The sequence below is a fragment of the Periophthalmus magnuspinnatus genome, chromosome 15, assembly GCF_009829125.3.
Source record: "Periophthalmus magnuspinnatus isolate fPerMag1 chromosome 15, fPerMag1.2.pri, whole genome shotgun sequence".
Classification (NCBI taxonomy): domain Eukaryota; kingdom Metazoa; phylum Chordata; class Actinopteri; order Gobiiformes; family Gobiidae; genus Periophthalmus; species Periophthalmus magnuspinnatus.
In genome coordinates this window covers 20,879,581-20,898,534 of record NC_047140.1, presented here as the reverse complement: position 1 = coordinate 20,898,534, position 18,954 = coordinate 20,879,581, and the positions used below count along the sequence as shown (strand labels likewise).

The window sequence follows — 18,954 nt, the reverse complement described above, 5'->3', positions numbered from 1 at the left end:
ATTTGTGGTCCTTTTTGTCAATTATTTTTAATTAGTATTACATTGAAAAGATATCAGTATGTTCTTTATTGACCAGTATTAATCCTCTTCACATGTCTTCAGTGTATATCAGGTTCAAAGTGGAGCCCGATAACACCACTGTTTACCAGGGCCACACAGCCATCCTCCACTGTCAGGCTGCAGGAGATCCAGAGCCCTACATCCACTGGGTCGTCAAAGATAAACCTCTGGACATCTCCAAAAACAGAAGGTAAATTTCTATTCAACAAATGTAATCTTCTGCTTAAACATCTTTTTGAATTAATATTGTCAAATATAAATGGAAACTTGTCTCATGGTATTTAATAAAGCATAAATACTTTTCAATTATCCATTGAGGGATTCTCTTGTTTAGACTTGTTGACGTGTACAATCCAGGACTCATTGCATTGATCTGTTAAAGGCAAGATTGAGGACTATGACCAACTATTGAATCAAAATAAAAAAAACATTGTTAACATATCATTTGGAATTTTTAAATCTTTCCAAATGTAGAGCAAAGGAAAGACTACTTATGGCTCTTTAAACTTAAATTATTGTAAAATTTATAACCACTGTAACTTCAACTTCTAAATGGCTCAAAAGCACACAATAAGTGGAAAATAAACTCCACAATGGAGATGGAGGGAGGAGTGGATTTACTTTTTGTTTTTAAAAAAAAACATCTGTTGAGGGTGCTAATTAGCAATAGCATTTGAAAAAAGCCACAATCCTCCACAACTCTGAAACTAATATAAGCATCACATGCATTTCAGAACATACATAGAGAATCATCAATATACTTGGCTGAAATAAAATTCGTATTGGTTTGTTTTTGTTTAGATTTCAGAAGATGCCCAATGGCTCCCTGCTGATCACAGACGTGAGTGCAGAGGACACAGGGAGATACACCTGTGTGGCTGGAAACAGCTGCAATATCAAAGGCCGTGTAGCTCAGCTCTATGTCGTGGGTAAGTTTGAAAATGTTTTACAATGACCTCCTTCACCATCAGGAACAAAGCAGCACTTGCATTCTGTCAATTCAAGCTTTACCTAAGCTTGCACAGGGCCCAAGTCTTAATTATATTGCCTCAGCTTTTACCTGTGAGTTTGGACAGGTTAATGACTATTGAACATCAAAGACTGCAGCCCTGTCAGGGGAAGATCAGACTGGACTTTCATAAGGCTACACTGTGACTTGTAACTGTAATACTGTGAAGTGGGGGTGAAGAGTGAGAAGAGACATTCAAATGGTCAGAATCAAGAATTAAATCCCTAGTAATAATAAATGTTTGCTTAGGGCTTGCTCTCTAGGTAATCTGATTCTACCCACCCAATCATAAAATATGCATCTCCCTTTATAGGAGCCCACCCACACTTTTGCCACATACCCAAATACAGCATGCCAAGTTAGTTTCCAGGAACAATCCTGGTGTTCTGCAGCATGACATTAAATGTTTCTAACTCCATGGAGACGGCATCAGGCCAAGTGGAAAGGCAAACCCTACTTAAAAAAAATGCATGTTTTGGCATTGAAAAACACCTGTAATTGTGCAACATTCCAGACAAAGCACTAACATCCATGGAAAGCAGAAAAGTTGCATAGGTCACCTTTAAAATACATATAGATTTTGCTGTCTTTTAATTTTATGTAAATAATGTATATCGCTCACCATTTTTCTGACAGACAAGCCAATGCGCAACGGAGAGAATGAAGATGAGAAGGCGCCTTACAAAATGATTCAGACTATTGGCCTTTCTGTGGGGGCCGCTGTAGCTTACATCATCATTGTCCTGGGACTCATGTTTTACTGCAAAAAGAGACGTAGCGCCAAAAGACTCCAGAAGGGCGGCGATGGAGAGGAGCCAGAGATGGAGTGCCTCAATGGTATGTTTATAGGTTAACAGGAATTAATTTGTGTCAGTAGTTCATATGGCAAGTTGATGGAGTGCATATGAAACATTTGCATAGCTCTACTGCCATCTAGTGTGCAACCTGGGTACTGAACAGGAATGATCGTATTGATGGGGTTAAGGGCCAACCCTAGCCATTCGTGGGTTTCAGCTTACTGTTGTGTGACATTTTGAAGATTTTTCCCCATTCAAAAGATGTAAAATAATTGGTATTCTCTACAGCAATATTCCTTATTTTCTTCACTCTAACACCCAATAGCCAACACCCCAATAGACAGAATTATTGCCTACCCATTCAAACTCGTACCTAATACCTACATTTTCACTCACCTTAGCCAACTTCTGCAGGCTAGAGTCATGTCTGGGCGTAAGTTGTTTATTGTTAATGTTTAAAAAAATCTGTATTTATACTCCCTTTTTCCCCAGTTTTGGAAATTTTAATTATTTTGTTTTTTTAACAATTTAACAGCACATTTTTAAATCTGGTTGCCATTTCTTTTAATCTTTGTATAATCTAAATAAACTGACCGAAAGTGTGTGTATTGTGTGCAGGAGGGTCAGTGCAGCACAATGGACACACCACAGCAGAGATCCAGGAGGAGGTGGCTCTGACTAACATGGGAACTCTGGCTACGACAGAGAAACGCCACAGTCACATCAACAACGACAAACTGCACTTTCCCCGAGCCAACCTGCAAACTATCACCACTTTAGGTATGAAAACAGAAATATTGTTGAAAATTGAATAAAGAAACAAGCAATACAATTCATTTCAAGCGTAACATTTATGCAAATTCAAATAACATTTATGTTTGTTATAGTATGTGGCCTGTATAGGTGTTGTCTACAGGTAATGTATATTTAGAGAATATTTAGAGTTGTTTAGAAACATTTAGTTGAAATCTGTGCATTTGACTCAGTGCATAGTTCATCTCAGGGCTTCACAAAGCTGCTCACATACTTGTGAAATGTTAATGTGTGGTAATGGTATTAAATGACCCATATTAGGACAATTTCAGATGTTACAATCTTAGTTCCTCATCACGAACATAGCCAGAGTTGTTTTGTTTCATTCACATATGAGTTATTTTCTCAAACAGAAAACACTCTTTTCCAACTTGTGATGCCATGAGGTAATGCAGGAAGTGCTCCACTGTGCTTTTAAACTCCATTCACCTTCACTCCAGAGCTGAAATTATTAATTTGAAATTATTCAAATTATTCATTTGAATTATTTCAGTCCTGGAATTGCCAGTCTCCACTAAACTAAAGGTAAAATGTAGCTGTTAATTTGAAATCTATAGCTTCATAACATCACAAGGTGGAAAAGACCTGAAGAGATGTAGACAGACAGAATAAACTGGGATTACTCAAACATGTGTGAATGAAGCAAAACACAACTCCAGGTCTGTTTTTGAGGAGGTAATTATTACATGGCTAAAAGCTCACAAGAGTCCATTTTGTATAATATAGGATCTTTAAGGAATTGTTGTTGCTCGGTTAGGGTGTTAAAAATAATCATAATGCTAACATTTGTGCATCCCTATTTGCAGGGAAAGGTGAGTTTGGGGAGGTGCTTCTGTCCAAGGCCAAAGGCATTGTGGACGGTGAAGAGGAGACTGTGGTCCTGGTGAAGAGTCTTCAGAGCCGAGATGAGACGCTGCAGCAGGATTTCCGTAGAGAGGCGGAAATGTTCGGGAAACTCAGTCACCCGAATGTGGTGCGCCTCCTCGGGCTGTGCAAGGAAACAGAGCCACACTACATGATTCTGGAGTACTACGACCTGGTAATGGCATATTTACATTGAACTAATTAAAGAAACTAACGTCAATAAATGTGTGCAACATAAAGACATGTTTTTATAAACAATAAGCAACTGATTGGTCTAAAATTCTGTTTTAACTGCAATACAAAATCAAAAAGTCAACAATTTGCAAATAACCTACATTTTGTAAGCAAATTCAAATTTGTACATTTTAACATATATATATATATATATATATATATATATATATATATATATATATATATATATATATATATATATATATATATATATATATATATTATTTATTTATTTATTTTTTTAATTAACTGTTTTGAATAAGAGGCAGTTGAACAGCCTACTTTAGTTTTGCAGTTTTGCAGTCTTACAAATTGTATTGTATCAGTAATCAAGAGCTAATTTTGAACCTGTATTTTAGGGAGATCTCAAGCAGTTTCTCAGAATCTCAAAGAGCAAAGATGACAAGGTCAAAACACAACCTCTCAGCACCAAGACCAAAGTGAGTATACAGTCTGAGGCGTCTATGAGGCGTCTCCAAGTCTCAGCCATAGTCATTACATTCTATATACAAAGTAAGCTATTCTGAAACTGATGAATATGACAAATCTGTGCTTCTCTTCCTTTTTCCCTTAAAGGTTAATTCTGGTTAATTCTGTCTTGAGTTAAACTATTAAATCACAGTTCTTTTTGTCAGACAGGACTATTATGACTCGTACTTACTGTTCTTGAATCAACGTGTTGACTTAGTGCTCTGAAAGATCTCCTCATTCATATTTTTCTTACTATTGGAGATCTGTCTATTGTATTAAATATTGTAAAAGAAAATATATATAAATTAAACTTCATGTGAGGTGGCAAATTCTGTTCCTTTGTATGTATTTTCTCAGATAGTAAAGCACAAGGTCTTTGCTCTGAGTAGGACAAAGATAAATTACCTTTCAAGAAGTTAGCTCAAACTGCTAATTGCTAACAGCTCTTTCTGGTATGTGGTTGCCATGCCAACCACACTGCTGCTCAGCTTTTTTTGCAAGTGCCTGGCTTGGTTTTCATATATATATTTTTTTATAATCTCTTGTTTTTCTCCCCTCTCCACAGGTTTCAATCTGTGCTCAGGTGGCTCACGGCATGGAACACCTGTCCAATCACCGCTTTGTGCACAAAGACCTGGCCACTCGAAACTGCCTCATCAACAGCCAGCGCCGCGTCAAGGTGTCTGCACTCAGCCTCAGCAAAGACGTCTACAACAGGTATATGCACTTCAAAATCAGCAAGTTTATTAATGACCAAACCACCATACACTAGTTTTAACTTTAGATTAACTAACATTGCTTCAGTCAATGCCTTTAGTATCATAATGAAATGTTCAGTAATATCTGTAGCCATACCACCTTGAGTAAAAGCCGAAGTTAAATCTGTCAACTGGACAAAACATTGTAGGAGTGAAGACGTTTCGCTGCTCATCCAAGCGGCTTCTTCAGTTCTGGCCCTACTGGCAGTAGGGCCATTAAAGGTTGTAGTTAGCTCCTCTCTTCAGATAGATATAAGGCAGTGTCCACCAGCAATCTGACCAGAACTGAAGCGGCTTGGATGAACAATAAAACGTCTTCACTGCAGCGTTTTGTCCAGTTGACAGATTTAACTTTGGCTTCAACTATGGATCAGACCTGGACGACTGAGGGATTACACAGACATACCACCTTGAGAAAAACCCAATATAGTCTGGTCTCTGAAGTTAAGCAGGGTTGGGCCTGGATGGGGAACTGCCAGGAATACCAGGTGTCACCGTGGGGCAGCAGCAGCTCTAATGGATTCTGACATTTTAACGACATTGCCTAGTATGATTGTGGTGTGTGAGTGGGTGATTGGTAGTGGGAGAACTAATTGCAGGTTTGTCTCACTCAGTCAGCCTGCTCCAGGACAGCTGTGGATACTGAAGCATTTTACTACAGAATGTGGAATTGATGAATAATGCGGAATTAATGAATAATGCACAGCTACTTTAGAGAGAGGGTATTGTATAGTATTGTATAATATGTTTTTATCTAACATGTTATAATGTTGTTCCCTCATCAAAAACGTGCCTTAAGAGTTTTTAGATGTCATCCATGCATGTTTGAGTATTTTAAGTCTCTCCTAGGCTCTATTCGAACTGTCCTTACAGTTAACAATAAGATTCTGTGCAATACTCTCAAGCCTACGTCATCCATGCTCCCACATGCATGAATTGCTCCCATAATTCTCCTTAAATGTACAAAAACATGACACAAAATTGTACACAGCAACTTGACAAACCTGATGTGATGTGCAGGAGTTTCATTAGCAGAATGCATGCTGATTGTGTTGTGATAGCACTCTGGAGAGGAAGTGACTTTTTGTGGAGAGCAAACGGAGGGAGATTCAGAGCATCAAAAACGAAAGTGAAACTTCATATTAATACATTGTTTTCGGCCAATGCAGAATTTTCAAAGAAATAAAAGGTAACATGGTGACATAAATATACTGCGTGTCAGCAGTTAATACCTCATGGAAATAAAATACTTTATTTCAAGTACCAAATTAGTATGAGCAGATTTGGGCACTATCTTGGCCTGTAAGTTGGCAGAGGTGTTTTTCAATGTGTAGATTTCTAGCTTTTTTTTGTTGTTTGTTTTTTGCAATCAAGTTCAGATTTTGCACACACCTACTATTTTAGCTAAAGTCTAAATAAAGTAAAAATACCATTCACCTTAAATGACATGCTGAGATTCCCTGTGTTTTGCAGTGAGTACTATCACTACAGGCAGGCGTGGATCCCCCTGAGATGGCTGCCCTCGGAGTCTGTGTTTGAGGATGATTTCTCCACTAAGTCGGATGTGTGGGCCTTCGGAGTGCTCATGTGGGAGGTGTTCAGTCTCGGGGAAATGCCCCACTCCAAACTCAGCGATGATGAGGTGCTCGAAGGTCAGTATCAGGAGACATCGTACTATAATCTTATAGTACATAACACTTTTTATGCATCAAGTCCATGTTGTACTGAGAGTTTTTATATTTTTAACTAGAAAATAACTGCTTTACAAATCACCAATTTTTTATCTGGGCTATGTGTACAATGCATGATTGACTGAGCCTGCACCGTAAAACACTGCGTTATAGGTATTTGCATAAGGTAACCTTTATTTGTCATGCAAAGTTGTACTTTATGGTGCAGTAGAGTAAGGTTAGTAGTTGTGATTTGAATTTGTGCCAGATAAGTCTATGAAATCAATCACATTTTTAAATCAAATTGAGATTGATATAATTGGATAAATCTAATCCAGTTCGTCAGTAATAGAATGTCATTTTGGGTTCAGGATTTGGAGACTGGACCGTTTTTGTTTTAAATGTTTCAGAATGAAATCCTGTCTTTTTCATGTTATGTCATGTTTGGTTGGTTTTATTCTCAAAAAAGAAAACTGAATCAAAAATTGTGAACAGTCAATATCAGCCTTAGATCTAGAGTTTGCCAGCAGAGTGAATGATGCCCATTGCAGCCATTTTAACTTCATAGGCAGATGGGAGAGCATCAGTACAATCTAAAGGTTGTCTTTCTCTCTTTTTAGGTTTGAAGTCTGGAAAGCTGAAGCTGCCCGTCCCCGATGGCTGTCCGTCCAGAATCTACAAACTCATGTTACGCTGCTGGGCCCCGAGCCTCAAAGAGCGCCCCTCCTTCACCGACATCGTCCACACTTTGGGAGACATACCCTCCGACAGCAAAGTCTGATCTACCAACTCCTCTGACCCCCCCAAATATATATTAAAACAGACTTGATGCTGGATTATTATTACTCTACACATTTCAGGGAAGATGGTTGAGGAGATGACACTTTTTATATGCATTTCAATGGTGAGACTTTGCCTTAACCACAGCATGGATGACCCTATTTAAGACTGTGGTAATTCTGATCCTGCCTGCCTCCTTTACTTCGTCCCATAGACAATAGTTTGCATTGTTGGAGCCTCACAACCTCTGTGCCTACCCCTCAACACGCAAAAGACCTATGGCTATCAATGACCAGTTTTATATGGTCTTAAGCCGATCAAATAAGGACATATTTACTCCTCTTCAATGGAAAGGTGCTTTTAGTGACTTCAATGAAGCCCATCAATTCAATCATGTTGGAGCATCTATTCATTTCACTGCATTCAAAATCTGCATCGTGGGACCAAGCATGTCTCTCCAAAGTTTTGATTTCTGTGCCACCAAATGTTACAAATGTAGGAGTGTAGGGGTTTGCTGAGAAGTGAGGTCATTTGTTGAATGTTACGGTATCTCACGAGGGACAAAAAAGATCATGTTTGTTCATAGCCAAGAAAAAAGAGGCTGTGCCAGAATAGGCTTTGTATAATTTTGATGAGTGTGTTGTTGTATTAACTGAGGTGCTTTTAAGGCGAGAAATGTCAATGGGTAAAAATGCCCTAAAATTCACAAACTTTTAAGCAGAGTCAAAAACCACTCCCATTGTCACTTTGTAAAGCAAATATATTATTGTATCAGGTCACAGTCAGTATCTATTGTTTAGTATATTAATGCGGTAGATCTGTTTGACATTTTTAAATTAAATGTGTAAAAAATCCTAGGAATTTTTTGTTTGCAAACTTGTTTACCAAACTCACTATCTTTGTTTTTTTTCAAGACTGTGATTTAATAATGCAGATAAAATTGGGCCTGAAAACATTAATATATTTAAAAATCATGGACATATACAACATGACTACTTTTTCAGTAAAATAGATGGAACTATGACATTGTGGTTAAGTTTGGTAAAAAACAAAGCAAACTGTAAAACAAATTTGTCACATTATTGTTTAGATAAATTATGAAAAGAATATAAAACGTAAAAGTATTGTAGCGGAAGTGGTTTTGGACTCTTCAGTTTTTGTCATAAATGGGCTGAAGCCTGTCACTGCGTGTGTTAAACATACAATAATGTCTTTTCAAGTGGTCCAATCAGTTTTACTGTGGTCAATGAGGTAATGTGTACATATATACTATAGAAGCCATGCACTAATTTCACTTAAATATCCCTTTTTATCACTATCACGTAGAAGGAATTGACAGGAACCCAAATATTTATGAAGAAGGTCCTGTCTTTTTAGCTAATATTCATGGTACTTCTGGGGCTGTGCGCTATTTCTATGAACCACCTCAATGTCCAATCATCAATCCAAACAATATGTAAAAGTATAAAGTAGGTCAAAAGTGTCTCTGAAGTGCCTAGGAAATGAAGGATTTTCCCTTTTTTACGTGTATCTAATCGAATGCAATGGCCTTTTTGTTTTTCAACTTGTTTTTATACGTTGTTTTTACGTGTAATGTTTTTGGAGTTTTTTGTTTTTTTGTTTTGTTTTTTTAACAAATGCTAGGCACTCACACCTAGACCTTTTTTTTTTTTTTTTTATCCGCTTTAGCAAATGTTCACAGTAACCTGATATATTCAAAAGTATACATGCTGCTGTCAATAAAGGATCACAGTGTTTTTACAATGTGTGTCACTGAATAATTGAAATTACTTAAAAAATATACCGTATAATGGAATAACTTAATCTCTCACATCAAACCATCTTTGTTATCTTTGTTTTAACTTCCTGCTCAAACAAGAATGAATTGGGACCATATACACTAAGCAACTAAAGAAAAGGCCCTCTATTTGAATTTAGATACCACAATGGCAATGAATCTTTTCAACAGAATGTAATTTTCATCACAAAATATTTTAATTAGTATTACCTTGTAGTCTCTAAACTAGTCCTGATATGGATAAAGACCATAGTGATAGAGCTTATTAGAGTGTGTTTATTTTTTATATTTCTAGTATCAGATGGGTAATCATTTTTTGTCAATCTGTCCTTGCTAACTATATTTCCAAAACCTCAAACTAATCCCTATTCATGTCCATCCTTGTTATTCCCAAAGAGAACATTAAAATTGGGCCAACATTGGTTCATGTGGTTGAGTGGACCATTATGTTGACAGTTTGATTCTAGTCCCAGCCAGTGCATTCTTTTGTGTTGTGTCATCAGGGAAGTAACTTCAAAGATTGGTGCAGATTAATGAATAGTGGCTTACTGTATGTTTACTGTAGCGCTTTGAAAAACTTGTCAAGCTTGTAATGCACATTATACAAGAGATTATCGTCAGGTCACATCCTTGGTTTATCTAGTGTCTCAAATTTCAATTCTGACCTGCTTTTACTCTGTCACCATTCAAAAGATGTAATTAGTTATGGATAATCATAAACAAACAAAAAAAGCTGATCCAATGTTAAGTGGCTTTTTTCATCTACACCTTCAATGTAATCAAATGTTTTCACACTTAACAAATAACTTCAGACAAATTGGTTGTTCTTAAAAAAAAATGACTGAGTTATTGTTTCTGCAAAATAATGCAAATCTATGCCACAACCTGAAAGAACATCCTAGTATTTTGAAGGTATTAAACAAAAACAAAATCTATAGTAAAACAATATAGTAAATCTGCTTTCTCTTGATTTTATTATGTATGATTCCGGTGTCATATGTTCTGCTTTAATTTGTTCTAAAATACAGGGATCTAATATCTAATGGAGGTAAACTAACGTTGCATTGAGGTAGCCTTCCACTAGAGGGCGCATTTGCTTTAGTTGTCTTAGGTACATTGGCTGAATAATCATGATTTACTTGGCCTGAGTACATGTTTCTATCAAACATGTAGTGATATTGGCAACGCACCAGAGTACAATTTGATACAAAGCACTATATTTACTTTAGTCTGCATGGTGTGCCAACAAAGTCAGACATGTTTTCACTTGTGTTGTTGTAAAACTTTTGAAAATTCCCTAAAGCCACATAGGCCAAAACAGGGAACAGCATAACACATATTTATAATGCCATTCATACAAGTGCAAGAATTAGGCTATGTGTGTTCATTTTAACTTGCAAGTAGTTAAACTGTGGGCCAATGTTTAGTGAATTATTTCAACACAGCATGTAGCCTATTATTAAAATGTAGTACTGTGAATAGATTTTAATGAATGTCTGTGTAATCTCTCAGTCTTACAGGTCTGATCCATAGTAAAATCCAAAGGTAAAATCTGTCAACTGGACAAAAAGTTATAGGAGTGAAGACGTTTTGCTGCTCATCCAAACTGCTTTCCCAGAAGTGAAGAAGCAGCTTGGATGAGCAGCGAAACGTCTTCACTCCTACAACTTCTTGTCCAGTTGACAGATTTGACTTTTGGCCTTTACTATAGATCCTGTGAAGGTTTACATAGGATCTTTTTATGGTTAAATGTAATGACGTGCACATCTGTAACTTAGCAGTGGATTTGACTCAAAATGATGATGGGAAAAAAATGAAAGTGCTATAAGAAGCTATAAATATTGGAAATGCAGTCAGGGACCAATACTACTACAATAGTATGGTTTGCGTGGTGTTGGTAGCTTGTGGGTTCAAATAAGGTGCTTGAGGATTGATGTTGGCTATGTGTATTTTCCTTTGTCAGTAAGACCTGTGGATATATCTATTGTTTATGTGATCCATCTTATTAACACAGCCCCTATCAAATCAATGTGCAACAAGAAAGTTCACAACACATAGGCTACTTTTTGGAAGCCTGTTTCATTTGGCATCTTGTGTGATTTGTCATTATAGGTTGTTTTGCAATATCTGTGAGTCAGGCAAGCCAGAGAAACTTAAAGGTCAAGAAACAAAGCTTACTAATCTAACTGGAAGACACATTTGTTTTTCAGTACATGACATTTCCGTGTTCATCTTTTCCCTGGCTACACCTCCATGTGATCCTATCATGTGGACATTTCTTTGCTATAAATTTGGCTGTAGGCTCTATGCAAACTATACCCTGTCTTGTTGCATTGATCTTGCACTTGCTGACCTCTGTTCTTAACCTCTTCACTTAAACCTTCATCATTACACTACTTCACCAGTAAACTATGCGCCTATACGTCTGCATTACACTACACAGCATAAAAAGTTACGTTTCCCACTCGATGCCCCTCAGCTTGCCTTGCTTTAGTTTACAATGACGTTTTGACGGTAGCGCAACCATTTTGGTATCCGACAAGTACCGCCCCCTGACCAATCAGAGCGCACCCCGGATCCTCCACAGCCAATCACAACGCAGCGCTGTGACTCACCAAATAAGGAGAGACAGCGCCATATAAGGAAACGTTGTAGCTCTTTATAAGGAGAAAAGTAGATCCGGGTTGCATATATCCATCCGCAGTCGAAACAATTGAGAAGGAATAAAGTCATTTTACGCACATGGAAACAGTTAAAACATCGAAACACGTCGTTAGATTTGACTGTTTGTTTATTTAAAGCCGGTGTTTGGGTTTAAAGCGGTGATTTTAGGTAGAAACGTGGACTGTATGACAACGCGGATGTGCATGCGGAGGGTTGTTCGCGCTTTCCTTTTACAGAATGTGCTCGGAGTTTTGGCGATAGAGGAGGAGGGTGAACCAAACCAAGCGGGGTGGAAGGGTCCTGGGGGCAGCATCACTTTCCAAAGTTTGTCGGTGATTTCCTGAAGTCTCCAGCCCACCAACCGGCGTGTTTTGTTTACATTTTGCAGGCAAGGCGTGTATGCTATCGAGCCGACGTTTCCGACACAGCGTGCACTAGCTTTGTGGCTGGTGTTCGGACACTCGGTGCGCGCCTCTAGTAGGATGTTACCGAGTCAAGTTGGGTCGGCACCGGCTGGAAACGGGTCCGCATCGGGTAGAGGGGTTGTAGGGCACGGGTCTGGGGTTGTGGGGAGCGGGGTTCGTCCTATTTTGGTCCGAGCAGGGCACGCTTACGAGGGGGAAAGGGACACAGTAGGAATGCTAGGGGCTAACGGTCCGAGAGGCGCTAGACCCCCGGGGAATGGAACCGGGGTGACACAGCTACAGTCGGCGGTGCAGGCCAACGTGGTGGGGTTGACGGCCGGAGGAGGAGTGGTCCTGCCCCAAGGAGCTGCGGCTAGGTTTGACCACGATAGAGACGCCCTTTGCAGCGGATCGGACAACGACTCGGACTCCGTGGACGATGAGGACCCAGTGGGTTCACTCGGGGACAATAGGAGAGGGGTCAAGCGGGAAAGAGACATGGAAGCGGCCGTGGTTGGGCAGGAGGTCGGTGTACCCCCTGGAGCTTATGGCATGGTCACCGGGGGAGTAGCCGGGGCAAAGCCGGGGAAAAAGACACGTGGACGGGTAAAGATTAAGATGGAGTTTATTGACAACAAGCTGCGGCGGTACACCACTTTCAGCAAGAGGAAGACTGGCATTATGAAAAAGGTGGGTTGAGTAATAGTTTGGAGTTTGGGCAGTAGCAGAAAGCACTCATTTAGGCTGCTACTGCCACATGTAGTTTTTTCTGCATAGTAGTGGCCTCAGTAAACTGCTGCCTGGGCTGTTGCATGCTGTGCCAACACAAGGTAGGACTATTTTGTGTTGTAATGGTCTTGCTATGGCGTTGCATTCAAATTACAAGTACTAAACTACTAGGCTATACTGTTTACAGTTTTGCAATAAGTATGATTTGGACATCTGCATTCATAACGCAGTGTAACCTCATGATCCAATACACTTCAGCACAATAGACCTTTCCATAGCCTCGATACACTAAATGGCATCTCTAATTGGAGATATTTTAGCTGCAAATTAACTTGACCCCACTTAACATCCCATCACAGCAGTACAATATATATGTAATTGATGCCACTGCTACAAGCCCAGAAAGATTAAGCAGTGATATAACTGTTTAGATTCATTCTAACTGGGAAAAAACAATCAATACCATGCAATTACTCATGTCATTACTTTACTTGTAAAGGAACCAACTTAAAAGTAACACTCAATGAGGACGCACAGATGGAGCAGACATTTTTATTTACATTTAGCCTAACTATGTAAACAAGATGCTTTTCAAACCAGTAGGTTTTGTTGCCTGCTTATATGTGTTCCATTTGGCTTTCTATTTGCAGTTGATGAAAGCTGTTTGAGCTGTTAATCTTGATCTATGCTAAATTTACCAGCTGTGAGTTGGGTGGTTAGAGTTTGTCATACATTGCTTCCTATGTAAGCCTAGGAAACCCCCCTCTATATTAATGGAGCGTAATAATAATACAGTGACTGAGTATAAGCATGATGTAATCTAGGTAGGTTAGTTTCTCAAGTGATGAAGACATCGATAACATTCTTGGGAACATAATTATAGCCTTGGTTCTATATAAGGTAATTACCATTGTGTGTGCTCAATAATTGGATAGACAAACATCTCAGTTATTGCTCACTCTTGTTGTGTTATTGTTTCTTACATTACCTTTTTGTGTGAAGTAATTCATACTCTTGATTATCCACTTTAGAAAATGTGTCCTCTGTATTTAACTCATCCTTCAATGCTACTTGGTAGTGTTGCCCCAATACCGCTATTTCAATACTATTTCCTACTATTTCAATCTCAGTTTTGACATTAAGGTGGTACTCTATACCAATTTTGATACCATGATGATAAGACACAATCGGACAGTAGACTGTAATTTTCAAAAGCTAATATTTATTTTTTTAATATTACCATATGATTTTATGATTTCTGGCATAGAGGATCCTAAAATATTCGGGAAAGGTTACATTTTGCCCTGTTTATGTGTTCTTTGTTTGTTTTTCTCAGTATCGATATTTGTTCAAATGAGACCCATGCACCTACAAAAACTAGTATTGATTAGTATCTGAGTTTTGATACTTATTGGGCCCCCATCTCCAGATGCTCATGATCAGGAGTACCTGGAGGATAAGCCTGTATCATAAATTTTTTTTAGCTGTTTTGAAAGAAGTAGTAAGCAATACCTAGATAATAATTGCTTGGAAGTTTATAATTAATACATGGCAAGGTCTTTAGCAGTCTCAGTCATTCAAAAACCTGTTGCTTCACACTTGCGTTATCCTAGTGGTCCTTAAATAACTTCACTAACGGTTAATGCAACACCAGATCGGCTGTAACCGAGCTTAAACAAAACCTGTCTGGCCCAGCACTGGGATGTCAGAGCGTTTATGACACTGGACCCGAAATAGACTTGAGCAAATGACAAGTCTATTTTTGAATGGGCCTACCCTCAAGTTTCTCACAAGATTGCTCCCCAAGATCTACAACCTGGATAAACTTTCATACAAACTCATTTCAGCAATCGGTGCTAAGATGGAACATGCTAATGATATCAAATGTAAGTGTGATGAATCCTGCAGACAGTATTTGATTGGACCTGTAACCCTTCATGGAACCTTGCAATTTCTCCCCCATATCCTCCCGCTGAATCATTGTGATAAAGTTGTGCTTAGTTTTGGACTAAGCTGGCATGGTTTACGTGTCTCATGACATGCCCTATCATCCCTGACTAATTGGAGGAGGAAGCTAGTAGGTGTAAAGCAGGATTTAACACAATACACAGCTAATTATTTCTATTGTGGTGAAGATGATCAAACTTGTGTACATGTGTACATTTGGTCTTGTTTTTGCTGGTATTTTAGGTTTACATGTCATTTGTAGTTGTCACTTATCTACATATTCACAATGAGATTATGTGTGATTTTTACATGGTTGTTAAAATAGCATGTTTTGAAAATTTTCTCATTAACCATAAAATGTTAAATTAGGCTAATCTTTTTTTGATGAGTCTCCCCTCCCTTTGCTCCCTACACTTAGTCACATCCTCGTCAGATCACTATCACAACACAATCAGCAATTTTTTACCATATTGTAGTTAAAATTGTAGTAATATTTGAGGACGTAGTAGTAGAAATTGGTTTTAACCAGTCGACTTTTAAAAAGAAAATGGAACAAAATCTAAAATGCTGACTAGTCGACTACAGTAATCATTAGTTGCACCCCGTATTAGTCTTGCAAAAATAACGCTAGTTTATCACATTCTTGAGCTCTTGTGAGCATGTTGAATCACAGCCCCCCTCCCCTCTCTGTGCTGTGTCCTTCTGTGTGAAGAGGCTCTGAGGCGTGGACCATGTGGCAGAACTGGAGGTGCCAACAGCTGACCAAACCCCAGGGACAGGATCAGAGCGGTCCCTCAGAGACACTGTCTGTGCATGCATTAACTGACTTTACTGTAGAATGTGCTCCCACTATTGCTATGCAGGGATTGGCAATTGGTCAGTGGAGCTTGGTATGAGCAGCTGGTGTAAAAAGACTAGTTTGTGTTTTACTGCTATATCAAAGCCAAGAGGAATAAAGTTTTTGAAGTGCCACCAGCCTATACATGTAAATGTATTGTAATGTTTTCTAGGGGTTATGAAAAATACCAGAGACTGATCAATACTAAAACTAGTGTCTAAGCTATATACTCTGTTGAAGCATTGGCAGTGAAAAAATTATAAAGGAACCTTCAACCTTTCCTGAATAGTTAATGATGAGACTACATGGATATACTGAAGAAACTACCATGATTTTAGCTTGAAAGTTTCACATGGTCTGAAAGTGTGGTATTGAAATCAAACAATTCCTTTACTATCCACTATTGTGTTTGAAATTTATTGTGACAACACTAGTTTAAGCAATGAAATCTTGCTCAAATCCTGCCCTGTACAATCTGTGACTAAGTATGCAATATAACTTATAAAACCAGGCTGTGGTGTTTGTATTCTTGAGAAGGAAGAGAAAGTGGTTTGCATTATTTATCAATGGATGTTGTTGCTCATTACACTGCATGGTTATTAAGACCCTCATTGTTGTGTCTGCCGCAACTAAACAATCCATACTGATAGGACTGTGAAGTAATCACATTTGATGCAAAATTGAGAGTCGGCCATTTCTAAATGTCAGTGGTTTTTAATAGAGCGCTCTACAGCCAATCCTCACTAAGAGCATGTGGTTTGGGAAGAGTTCAGACATTGGACATTTTTTTGTGTGTGTTTTGAATGCATAGATCTATAAATGGACATGGCTAACCTGCTTGTCACTACATTCCAGATAGGAAGTGAGCTTGGGTGCGATTCAGCTACATTGACTGTGGCTCCAAGTCACTTTCTATTGGAAAAAAAACCCCTCTCTCTGTAACTGTGAGCCTTGTTATTTTGGTCTTGAAATGTTTGAATTAACGTACATGATCATGGTATTTTTGTTTTGTTATTTAGTCTGTAAATATAGATATGTACATAAATAATAGACAAAATGGGTGCCTTCTTTCCCCGAGGTTGCACCCAGTAGTGTTTGCAACAGGTTAGATTGACAGCGTTGCTAAGCGCCCACCCCCTGCCAAAGCAGTGGTGCAAGCAGGAAGAACAGCCTCACTTCGGATTGGCTCTTTGGTTGCTATGATACTTGTGGTTGGAACTCGGCTCCAAATTGGCTGCTCTAACTGCTCGACTCGATTGGCTTCATTTGGCTTGAGCTGTCAAACTCACTATGGTTGAATGACAATTATTAAAAGTTTTGCATTTTCAGGAAATTATTATTGAAAACCATTTAAATGAGTTTTTAAGTCAAAATTGAATAGAATAGAAAACCATGATCAATGTTTTTTTAGACATTCAAGTTTTTTTAGACATTCAAGTTTATTTATATAGCACATTTAAAGCAACAGATTCTGGCAAACCGTCCGACGCCTCAGGAGGGGAAAGCAGTGCTTCACCAACACTGTTTACAGTGCGGGTGGAGAGCTGCTGACCTCGACTGGGGATGTTGTCGGGCGGTGGAAGGAATACTTTGAGGATCTCCTCAATCCCACTGTCACGTCTTCCGAGGAGGAAGCAGAAACTGGGGACCCAGAGGCGGACTCGTCCATCACCCTGGCTGAAGTCACTGAGGTGGTTGGCAAGCTCCTCGGTGGCAAGGCTCCGGGGGTGGATGAGATCCGTCCTGAGTACCTCAAGTCTCTGGATGTTGTGGGACTGTCTTGGCTGACACGTCTCTGCAACATCGCGTGGCGGTCGGGGACAGTACCTGTGGAATGGCAGACCGGGGTGGTGGTCCCTCTGTATAAAAAGGGGGACCGGAGGGTGTGTTCCAATTACAGGGGAATCACACTCCTCAGCCTTCCCGGTAAGGTCTATTCCAGGGTGCTGGAGAGGAGAATCCGACCGATAGTCGAACCTCGGATTCAGGAAGAGCAGTGTGGTTTTCGTCCTGGTCGTGGAACACTGGACCAGCTCTATACTCTCCATCGGGTCCTCGAGGGCTCATGGGAGTATGCCCAACCAGTCCACATGTGTTTTGTGGATCTGGAGAAGGCATTCGACCGTGTCCCTCGTGGTGTCCTTTGGGGGGTGCTCTGGGAGTATGGGGTCCGGGGCTCTTTGCTAAGGGCTGTCCGGTCCCTGTATGACCGGAGCAGGAGCTGTGTTCGCATTGCCGGCAGTAAGTCAGACCTGTTCCCAGTGCATGTTGGACTCCGCCAGGGCTGCCCTTTGTCACCGGTTCTGTTCATTATATTTATGGACAGAATTTCTAGGCGCAGTCAGGGGCCGGAGGGGGCCTGGTTTGGGAACCACAGGATTTCATCTCTGCTGTTTGCAGATGATGTTGTCCTGATGGCTTCTTCGAGCCAGGACCTGCAGCAGGCACTGGGGCGGTTTGCAGCCGAGTGTGAAGCGGCTGGGATGAGAATCAGCTCCTCCAAATCCGAGGCCATGGTTCTCGACCGGAAAAAGGTGGTTTGCTCCCTCCGGGTGGGTGGTGAGTCTCTGCCCCAAGTGGAGGAGTTCAAGTATCTCGGGGTCTTGTTCACGAGTGAGGGAAGGATGGAGCGTGAGATTGACAGGCGGATCGGTGCAGCGTCTGCAGTGATGCGGTCGCTGTATCGGTCCGTTGTGGTAAAGAAGGAGCTGAGCCGGAAGGCGAAGCTCTCGATTTACCGGTCAATCTATGTTCCTACCCTCACCTATGGTCATGAGCTTTGGGTAATGACCGAAAGGACAAGATCGCGGATACAAGCGGCTGAAATGGGCTTCCTCCGCAGAGTGGCCGGGCGCACCCTTAGGGATAGGGTGAGGAGCTCGGTCACACGGGAGGAGCTCGGAGTAGAGCCGCTGCTCCTACACGTTGAGAGGAACCAGCTGAGGTGGCTCGGGCATCTGCTCAGGATGCCTCCTGGACGCCTCCCTAGGGAGGTGTTCTGGGCATGTCCCACCGGGAGGAGGCCCCGGGGAAGACCCAGGACACGCTGGAGGGACTATGTCTCTCGGCTGGCCTGGGAACGCCTTGGGGTCCCACCGGAGGAGCTGGAGGACGTGTC

At 40.2% G+C, this 18,954-nt stretch overlaps 2 protein-coding genes across 5 annotated transcripts in view; both read left to right on the top strand.

Moving 5' to 3' along the window:
- Positions 1-9,220, top strand: part of ptk7b (protein tyrosine kinase 7b) — a 114,693-nt gene extending 105,473 nt beyond the window's left edge. Inside the window, exons 13-21 of the mRNA XM_055227314.1 lie at positions 103-250; positions 862-989; positions 1,706-1,906; positions 2,485-2,646; positions 3,486-3,718; positions 4,137-4,217; positions 4,814-4,965; positions 6,480-6,658; positions 7,297-9,220. Of these exons, the coding sequence (XP_055083289.1) occupies positions 103-250; positions 862-989; positions 1,706-1,906; positions 2,485-2,646; positions 3,486-3,718; positions 4,137-4,217; positions 4,814-4,965; positions 6,480-6,658; positions 7,297-7,457 (1,445 nt within the window). The 3' untranslated portion in view covers positions 7,458-9,220. The remainder of the gene's footprint in view (positions 1-102; positions 251-861; positions 990-1,705; positions 1,907-2,484; positions 2,647-3,485; positions 3,719-4,136; positions 4,218-4,813; positions 4,966-6,479; positions 6,659-7,296) is intronic.
- A 2,925-nt stretch (positions 9,221-12,145) lies between these two features.
- The window catches only part of srfb (serum response factor b), a 46,436-nt gene continuing 39,627 nt past the window's right edge, over positions 12,146-18,954 (top strand). For 2 of the 4 annotated variants that reach the window (XM_033979201.2, XM_033979203.2), the window contains exon 1: positions 12,146-13,012. In XM_033979201.2, the coding sequence (XP_033835092.1) occupies positions 12,401-13,012 (612 nt within the window). In that variant the 5' untranslated portion in view covers positions 12,146-12,400. The remainder of the gene's footprint in view (positions 13,013-18,954) is intronic. The other 2 variants (XM_033979204.2, XM_055227327.1) reach the window with 1 other exon arrangement.